The 10,159-nt window shown below is 35.4% G+C and overlaps 1 protein-coding gene and 3 non-coding genes across 4 annotated transcripts; 2 read left to right on the plus strand and 2 right to left on the minus strand.

Annotated features, from left to right (window-relative positions):
* Positions 1–3: 3 nt before the first annotated feature.
* LOC123423685 (ATP synthase subunit beta, chloroplastic) lies at positions 4–9,586 on the plus strand. The gene has a single exon (XM_045107884.1). It carries the CDS (start codon positions 383–385, stop codon positions 1,877–1,879), a length of 1,497 nt encoding a protein of 498 aa, XP_044963819.1. The 5' UTR covers positions 4–382; the 3' UTR covers positions 1,880–9,586.
* On the minus strand, positions 6,339–6,411 carry TRNAF-GAA. Its single transcript has one exon. It is a non-coding gene; the product is annotated as a tRNA-Phe (tRNA).
* Positions 8,008–8,080, plus strand: TRNAT-UGU. The gene has a single exon. It is a non-coding gene; the product is annotated as a tRNA-Thr (tRNA).
* TRNAS-GGA lies at positions 9,296–9,382 on the minus strand. The gene has a single exon. It is a non-coding gene; the product is annotated as a tRNA-Ser (tRNA).
* Positions 9,587–10,159: the final 573 nt, after the last annotated feature.

Below are 10,159 nucleotides of genomic sequence, written 5' to 3' on the forward strand. Positions count from 1 at the left end.
TTTTCTTATTTGGAATGCAAATACCTAACTAAATACTAATAAAATTCTTTGTTGACAGCAATCTATGCTTCACAGTAGTATATATTTTGTATATCGAAGTCCTAGATAGGAAAGTAGAGTAGGCACAGATCCTCCACAAAAGGCAAAATGTATATGAAAAAAAGATTGATTGAACTTTCCAACGGACTCATTCCATGAGTAAACGATTGAATGGGATTCGCTTGGGCAACGAAATCAAGTCCTGGTCCCCTTTTCTCTCTTATTGAATTAACTAATTCATTTCCTTTTTACTTTTGGATTTTTTTTGATTTGATTTGGCATTATTCAACAATAAAAAAAGAAAAATTTCGACAAATTCCTTTTTTTTAATTATGTGATAATTATGAGAACCAATCCTACTACTTCTCGTCCCGGGGTTTCCACAAGTGAAGAAAAAAGTACAGGTCGTATCGATCAAATTATTGGACCCGTGCTGGATGTCACTTTTCCCCCGGGCAAGTTACCTTATATTTATAACGCTTTAGTAGTCCAGAGTAGAGACACTGCCGATAAGCAAATTAATGTGACTTGTGAGGTACAACAATTATTAGGAAATAATCGAGTTAGAGCTGTAGCTATGAGTGCTACGGACGGGTTGATGAGAGGAATGGAAGTGATTGACACGGGAGCTCCTCTCAGTGTTCCGGTCGGTGGAGCTACTCTCGGACGAATTTTCAACGTTCTTGGGGAGCCTGTTGACAATTTGGGTCCTGTAGATAGTAGTGCAACGTTCCCTATTCATAGATCTGCGCCTGCCTTTATCGAGTTAGATACGAAATTATCCATCTTTGAAACAGGTATTAAGGTCGTCGATCTTTTAGCTCCTTATCGACGTGGAGGAAAAATAGGACTATTTGGGGGGGCTGGAGTAGGTAAAACAGTACTGATCATGGAATTAATCAATAACATTGCTAAAGCTCATGGGGGCGTATCCGTATTCGGTGGAGTAGGGGAACGGACTCGTGAAGGAAATGATCTTTATATGGAAATGAAGGAATCCGGAGTAATTAATGAAAAAAATATTGAAGAATCAAAGGTAGCTCTAGTCTATGGCCAAATGAATGAACCACCGGGAGCTCGTATGAGAGTTGGTTTAACTGCCCTAACTATGGCAGAATATTTCCGAGATGTTAATAAGCAAGACGTGCTTTTATTTATCGATAATATCTTTCGTTTTGTTCAAGCAGGATCAGAGGTATCCGCTTTATTAGGGAGAATGCCCTCCGCAGTGGGTTATCAACCTACTCTTAGTACAGAAATGGGTTCTTTGCAAGAAAGAATTGCTTCTACTAAAAAGGGATCTATAACTTCGATTCAAGCAGTTTATGTACCTGCGGACGATTTGACCGACCCTGCCCCTGCCACAACATTTGCACATTTGGATGCTACTACCGTACTTTCCAGAGGATTAGCTTCCAAGGGTATTTATCCAGCAGTAGATCCTTTAGATTCAACATCAACTATGTTACAGCCTCGGATCGTTGGCAACGAACATTATGAAACTGCGCAAAGAGTTAAGGAAACTTTACAACGTTACAAAGAACTTCAGGACATTATCGCAATTCTTGGCTTGGATGAATTATCGGAAGAGGATCGTTTAACTGTAGCAAGAGCAAGAAAAATTGAGCGTTTCTTATCACAACCGTTCTTTGTGGCAGAAGTTTTTACTGGTTCTCCAGGAAAGTATGTTGCTCTTGCGGAAACTATTAGGGGATTTCAACTAATCCTTTCCGGAGAATTAGACGGCCTACCTGAACAGGCTTTTTATTTGGTGGGTAACATCGATGAAGCTAGCACGAAAGCTATAACCTTAGAAGAGGAGAACAAATCGCAGAAATGAAATTAAATCTTTATGTACTGACTCCTAAGCGAATTATTTGGGATTGTGAAGTGAAAGAAATCATTTTATCCACGAATAGTGGCCAAATTGGCGTATTACCAAACCACGCCCCTATTAACACAGCAGTAGATATGGGTCCTTTGAGAATACGCCTCCTCAACGACCAATGGTTAACGGCGGTTCTGTGGAGCGGTTTTGCGAGAATAGTTAATAATGAGATCATCATTTTAGGAAATGATGCGGAACTGGGTAGTGATATTGATCCGGAAGAAGCTCAAAAGGCACTTGAAATAGCCGAAGCTAACTTGAGTAAAGCTGAGGGTACGAAAGATTTGGTTGAAGCGAAGCTCGCTCTCAGACGAGCTAGGATACGAATCGAGGCTGTCAATTGGATTCCCCCATCCAATTGAAGACAATCCAGTGGTTTATAGTTGATACAAAGAAAAAGGGAAGAGGGGTAGAAAAAGTTATTAGATAGCGAAGCGAAGTAAGTCCAATGCTATCTAGTAATTTTTCTACCTACTTACCTACTATTGGATTTGAACCAATGACTCCCGCCGTATGAAAGCAATACTCTAACCACTGAGTTAAGTAGGCAATTTATCACCACAAAGGAAGACCCATTACTTCGATCGATTATATATTGAATCCCTTTTCTAAGCAATACCGCTCTGTTATTGGTCTGTTATATACTAAATACTAAACTAAATACTAAACAGATACAGATCAAAGGGATATCCTCTGGCATTAGAAAATATTCATCTTGACAAGAAATTCTCTATATGTTAAGATATCTCTGATAAGGGCTATAGCTCAGTTCGGTAGAGCAACTCGTTTACACGTGCGCCAATGCTTTTCAAAGGAGCTTATTATGCAATGAACATAATCGATCTTATTGCAAAATCAATGTCTTACTTCATAGATTCGAGAGAATAGGAGAACAGTAGCCTGACAAACAGTCGGTTCAGTCCGATTCAGGTGCCAATTCAGGTGCCTAATCAAATAGAACCCTTATGGATTTGCTAGTTGATAAGGTAAATATCCAGCCCACTAAATGCTAGGCGTAATGAGGATAAGGGCCTCCAAAAAACTTCTTTTCGTTCTATGAACTTTAAGGTGTATGAAGTCTCATAGTTAACTCTTGCAGTGGAACGATAGAGACTCCATTTCACTTAGGTTGATTTAATTTAGACCAGAGGCAGACCTAAGTCAAGGTAATCCTCCTTTGAAACACTTTGGTATTGCTCCTAGATAGATCATAATACAAAAAATCAATCAGAGCACAGGGAGCCATCTCATTATCTTTCCGTAAAGAAAAACTATGGTGGACTAACTGATCTTTAAATCAGTTTATGAAAGAGCCCAATGCAAAAAAATGCATGTTGGGTCTTTGAAACAGTTCAAATCATTTCGATAATAATCCGTTTGATCTGTTTTACCGAGAAGGTCTACGGTTCGAATCCGTATAGCCCTAATATGCCCTTTTTTCTATTTTAGGATCTCTATCCTATGTTTTCTTTAGTTTAGTATAGTTTTCATTTTCGCATTAGTATTTGTTTATAGACTGGATAGGCGCCTGCGACATAGAATAGAGATAAAAGCATTACCAAAGGCTCATTCATCGAAAATCAAAATCATACAGACAGGAAAAGAAAAACGAAAAATAGAAAAAATAAAGTAAAGAGTAAATAAGAAAACAGAATATTCTGTCTCATAGTTCTGAAATAGAGTTCTTTATTTTTATTTTTATAGTATTACTTCTCATTATACTGCATAGATTAGTCCTACTATCTTAATTAGGTTCTAATTATTCTAATTAGTAGTATTCTCATTTTTATTTAATAGTCTCTTATTATTATTAAATAGTAAATAAAGGATAGAGCTATTCTTTTTTTATAGAGATTCTAGAGAAAGCGAGACAAAGTGAAACGATAAAGTTTTCTTTATATAAGAATTAGATCTACATACACCATATCTAAATAGAATGGAAATCCAAAAGAAAGGGAGTTGGGATTCCATTGGATGAATCTTTAAAGAAGATGCAGCACAGAGGAAACAAAGGCTAAACTAAGCGCTTTTGTTTGAACAAAAAAGATTCTTGTTTCACCGAGGAAAAGAGAGAAGTTCTGGATAAATTGACAATGCTGAATTGAATTGACTAATTTAAGTTCCGCCTATTCCACATTAATGGGAGTACATTATGTTTCTGCTTCACGAATATGATATTTTTTGGACATTTCTAATAATAGCAAGCCTTATTCCTATTTTGGCATTTTCGATTTCAGGGCTTTTAGCCCCGGTTAGTGAAGGACCAGAGAAGCTTTCTAGTTATGAATCGGGTATAGAACCCATGGGAGGGGCTTGGGTACAATTCCGAATACGCTATTATATGTTTGCGCTCGTTTTTGTTGTTTTTGATGTGGAAACCGTCTTTCTATACCCTTGGGCAATGAGTTTCGACGTATTGGGTGTATCCGTTTTTATCGAAGCTTTGATTTTCGTGCTTATCTTAGTTGTCGGTTTAGTTTATGCATGGCGAAAAGGAGCCTTGGAATGGTCTTAACTGAATATTTAGACAAAAAAAAAGAAGGAAAAGATTCTATTGAGACAGTTATGAATTTGATTGAGTTTCCCTTACTTGACCAAACAAGTTCCAATTCTGTTATTTCAACTACACTAAATGATCTTTCGAATTGGTCAAGACTCTCCAGTTTATGGCCCCTTCTATACGGTACCAGTTGTTGTTTCATTGAATTTGCTTCATTAATAGGTTCACGATTCGATTTTGATCGTTATGGATTGGTACCAAGATCAAGTCCTAGGCAAGCAGACCTAATTTTAACAGCCGGTACGGTAACAATGAAAATGGCTCCGTCTTTAGTGAGATTATACGAGCAAATGCCTGAACCAAAATACGTCATTGCTATGGGAGCCTGTACTATTACAGGGGGAATGTTCAGTACGGATTCCTATAGTACTGTTCGGGGAGTTGATAAGTTAATTCCTGTGGATGTCTACTTGCCGGGCTGCCCTCCTAAACCGGAGGCAGTTATAGATGCCCTAACAAAACTTCGTAAGAAGATATCGCGAGAAATAGTTGAGGATCGAACTCTATCTCAAAATAAAAAAAGATGTTTTACTACCAGTCACAAGCTTTATGTTAGGCGCAGTACTCATACAGGAACTTATGAGCAAGAATTGCTCTATCAATCACCATCGACATTAGATATATCTTCTGAAACTTTTTTAAAATCCAAAAGTCCAGTACCTTCCTACAAATTAGTGAATTAGGAGGGGGGGGCTCTTTTGTGTAGAAAAAGAAAAAGCAGAGCAATCTTTCAAACTTGCATCCGAAATGGGAAATATTTATACAAAGAGGGAGAGATGAAGACAATGCAGCAGGGTTGGTTATCTAATTGGCTAGTCAAACATGAGGTGGTTCATAGATCTTTGGGCTTTGATCACCGAGGAATAGAGACTTTACAAATAAAAGCAGGGGATTGGGATTCCATTGCTGTCATTTTATATGTATATGGTTATAATTATTTACGCTCCCAATGTGCTTATGATGTAGCACCCGGTGGATCTTTAGCTAGCGTGTATCATCTTACAAGAATACAATACGGTATAGATAATCCAGAAGAAGTCTGCATAAAAGTCTTTGCCCAAAAGGATAATCCTAGAATTCCGTCTGTCTTCTGGATTTGGAGAAGTGCCGATTTTCAAGAACGCGAATCTTATGATATGGTGGGAATCTCTTATGATAATCATCCGCGCCTTAAACGTATCCTAATGCCTGAAAGTTGGATAGGCTGGCCCTTACGTAAGGACTATATAACCCCCAATTTTTATGAAATACAAGATGCTCATTGAATGATAAGAAATTCGTGCTCACTTATACAACACAACTCCAGATTTTATTCAAGTCAAGGAATATTTTTAGGTTCTTTTCCTAGATGAAACGGAATACCTATTTATAATTAATTCCTATTATACAAAAGCATTCCAGATAGACTGAGCCAAAAAAGGGTTTCATTTGGATTCCCCTATTTTGAAAATCACATATTAATTTCCTTCATATGAACAGAAAAATAGGATGACTCAAAGAAGTTCTCTACCAGGAACTTTGTATCGCGCACATGACTTAGCACAACTAGGAAAATAAGATAAGATAAAGATAAGCAAGACTAAAAAAATATTCGTCGGAATAGTGGAATACAAAATAAAGAAACGCAAAAAAATAAAGGGGAACCTAATCTCACCCCCTTCCTTATCATAAAGAAAGGGTATATTTTAAAACTTCTCTAAAAAGAAGTGCCTCTATATTTATATTATAGATTTATCCACTTAGATGAATAAATCATACTCTATCTATATTATATATTATTAATAAATATGTATCACAATCCATCTCGAGGTATTTGGATCAATACCTATTCGGTGGATCTTTTTTTTTCTCTGCCAGGAACCAGATTTGAACTGGTGACACGAGGATTTTCAGTCCTCTGCTCTACCAACTGAGCTATCCTGACCTTTTCTTGTGCATCATCCTAGTAGAGTATTTGTATCTATGTCAATTAAAAGGACTAAAAAATCAATTAAAGTATTTCAAATTCAAAATTTGAAAGGGGGGGGGTAGCCCTATGCATTGTGCATGGTTTACTTAAATAATACTTAAAAATAGAGTGAATAACCAAGATTTCTTGCCGATACTCTAATAAAAAAGAAATCTATTCAATGAATAGGATAAGATCCATTGAGTTCTCTTCGCATTCCTTTCCTTTGTGAAAGAGTAGAATGAGAAAGCTAATGAATCTTAAACCCATTGATAAAAAGAAAAAAAAAGAGGATTTGGGGATAGAGGGACTTGAACCCTCACAACTTAAAAAGTCGACGGATTTTCCTTTTACTAGAAATTTCATTGTTGTCAGTATTGACATGTAGAATGGGACTCTCTCTTTGTCCTCGTCCGATTAATCCACTTTCTTTTTAAAAGTTCTCAAAACTTTGAATTTGAATTGAAGAATTTGATTATTCAATATTCGAATGGAGTGGATTCACAATAATTCAAAATAAAATTATGATATGAGTTTTTTATTTCATAATCATTTCGAATTTTATTTTGAAATTTTAAAAAAGATAAAGAACCTATATTATAATATGAGTTCTGTGATTAATCGTTTGCTATGTCAGTATCTATACGTGTTTATTAAATGTATAAAGTATAAAACCCCTCTTTCTCTAATTTAGAATTAGAAGGAATTCCACTAACAACACAACGTAATTAACTCGATTCGTTAGAACAGCTTCCATTGAGTCTCTGCACCTATCCTTTTCCTTTGTATTCTAGTTCGAGAATCCCTTCTCAAAACACGGATTTGGCTCAGGATTGCCCTTTTTTAATTCCAGGGTTTCTCTGAATTTGGAAGTTACCACTTAGCAGGTTTCCATACCAAGGCTCAATACAATCAAGTCCGTAGCGTCTACCGATTTCGCCATATCCCCACTTCCCTCTTCTTTGAGACCAGGATTCCTTGTGTAATTTCATCCATCTCTTAGTTTTTTTTTTGAATCATTGAGTTCATCACTCAACGTAGTCTAGCAGTTCAGTTCGACTCTATTTGAGAGACCCCGCTTGCTTATTGCAATTCTGAATTACATTGATTCTATCCTTGATGTATTTGCAATTCAATCCGAATCAATATATCCAAAACTTTTTATCTCCCCCACCTCCCGTCTTACTTTTTTATAGTATTCGAAATTATACTATAACGCTGGATATTTATTCTTTTTTTCTAATCAGAATTATCAATTTTATTTACTCTGACTTTATGTTCCCCTTAGTGAAATATTAATCCTCAAATTATTAACAAATAATAAAGTCTATAATGATCGAATGAAAATACCCATAAAGTCTATAATTTTCTTTTTAAATATCCTATAGTTAAGCATATCAAGCTAACTTTATCTTTAAGAAGTTTTAGTATTTTTTTATTTAGTATTTTTTTATAAGTAGAACTTCAAATTTAGAACTAGTTAATAGCTAAGAGTAATAACTAATATCTGAGATTTTACGGATTTCCTATACTATACCTATTTCTATTTGTTACACTATTTCCGTTATGTAAGCCCACTTAGCTCAGAGGTTAGAGCATCGCATTTGTAATGCGAGGGTCATCGGTTCAAATCCGATAGTCGGCTTTTTTTTTCTCTATCGATGTTCTACGAACAAGAATCTCTTTTTTTCCGAATTAAATGGAGAATCCAGGATCTTTTATGTTTTTTACCTTACTATTTTGCTAGATACAAAACAATAAAATAAATAATATATATACAAAAAATACAAAAAATACAGATTTTGATGAAATTCCATTTTTTGTGGTACTTTAGTTGATTTTACTCTGTTTATCCTGTAGTTTAATTCAGTTTTAATTTCGATGTATTCTGTAATGTAAATACAATGAAATTAATTGTGTAAAATGAAATTTCAATAAAAAAAAGGAGTCTTCATGTCCCGTTATCGAGGACCTCGTTTAAAAAAAATACGCCGTTTGGGAGCTTTACCAGGACTCACTAGAAAAACACCTAAATCCGGAAGTAATCTTAAAAAAAAATTCAATTCTGGGAAAAAGGAGCAATATCGTATTCGTCTTCAAGAAAAACAGAAATTGCGTTTTCATTATGGTCTGACAGAACGACAATTACTTAGATATGTACATATCGCTGGAAAAGCAAAAAGGTCAACAGGCCAGGTTTTACTACAATTACTTGAAATGCGTTTGGATAATATCCTTTTTCGATTGGGTATGGCTTCAACCATTCCTGGGGCCCGCCAATTAGTCAACCATAGACATATTTTAGTTAATGGCCGTATAGTCAATATACCAAGTTTTCGTTGCAAACCCCGAGATATTATTACTACGAAAGATAACCAAAGATCAAAAGGTCTGGTTCAAAATTATATTGCTTCATCGGACCCGGGGAAATTGCCAAGCCATTTGACGATTGACACATTGGAATATAAAGGACTAGTAAATAAAATCCTAGATAGGAAGTGGGTCGGTCTCAAAATAAATGAGTTGTTAGTTGTAGAATATTACTCTCGTCAGACTTGAACTTAATGAAAAAAGGAAAGGTTCATAGAATTTTCTTCCCCTTCCCCTTTCCCCGAACTAAATAGCCCTAAGACCATTACCATTAATTCGTATTTTCCCATCAACTAGCTAAAATTGATTAACCCTAGGATTAGGATCCTTTTTGCTTTTTTCCTCTATGTTTACATACCACAGTAATTTGCTATAGAGAATTTTTAATTTCTATTAAATAAAAATAAGATAATATAAGATATTATTACTGGAATAAATTGCTATTTGATTTGATACATTGTGATCCTTAACGTTGATGAATTAAGAAAAACGGAAAGAGAGGGATTCGAACCCTCGGTAAACAAAAGTCTACATAGCAGTTCCAATGCTACGCCTTGAACCGCTCGGCCATCTTTCCTACATAACTTATTATGGAAAATAAACTGAGTGAATAGCGAGTTTTCTTATTCCTGCAGTACAGGTACAACCGCAACCGCTCGGGGGTTCCCTAGTTCTATTGGAAAAATTCCTTTTGATCTAGGTGGAAGGATACAGGATTTTTTACTAGAAATTGCGCTCGCTATAAAATAAAAGTTTTAATTTAGGTTTTCCCGCAACTAAAGAAAAAGAGAATGCAAGAATTCTTCTTATTGCATAATAAAATAAAGAAACCTTAGAATTCCGTTTGCATAAGATACGCTACACCATTGAAATCAAAAATAGAGTATGAGACAATTAATAACTTTGAAAACACGAAATAGTTGATGACATAAGTTGTTGTTCAGAAATAGGAAAGTGGAATGAAATCCAGTCTTAGTCAAATATTGCATATCTCTTCGTGTCCAAGCAGAAGGAAAAGGATACAATTTGAGCTGAGCGGAAAATCCATATCTCTCTTATCCATTTAAAACATATGGATTTAGAGCATATGGATCAATCTATTTATAATTATAAGAATCGAATGTGTTTGTTTTTATGTTATTTTGTGAAGGAATGAAAACAATTCTATATAGAATGGCTTGGGAATTATGCCTAGATCCCGTGTAAATGGAAATTTCATTGATAAGACCTTCTCAATTATAGCCAATATTTTATTGCGAATAATTCCGACAACCTCAGGAGAAAAAAAGGCATTTACTTATTATAGAGATGGTGCGATTTGACTCTTTTTTTTTTGCTTTTTTTTAGACCTACC

The sequence above is a fragment of the Hordeum vulgare genome, unplaced genomic scaffold, assembly GCF_904849725.1.
Source record: "Hordeum vulgare subsp. vulgare unplaced genomic scaffold, MorexV3_pseudomolecules_assembly, whole genome shotgun sequence".
In the NCBI taxonomy this organism is placed as follows: Eukaryota; Viridiplantae; Streptophyta; class Magnoliopsida; order Poales; family Poaceae; genus Hordeum; species Hordeum vulgare.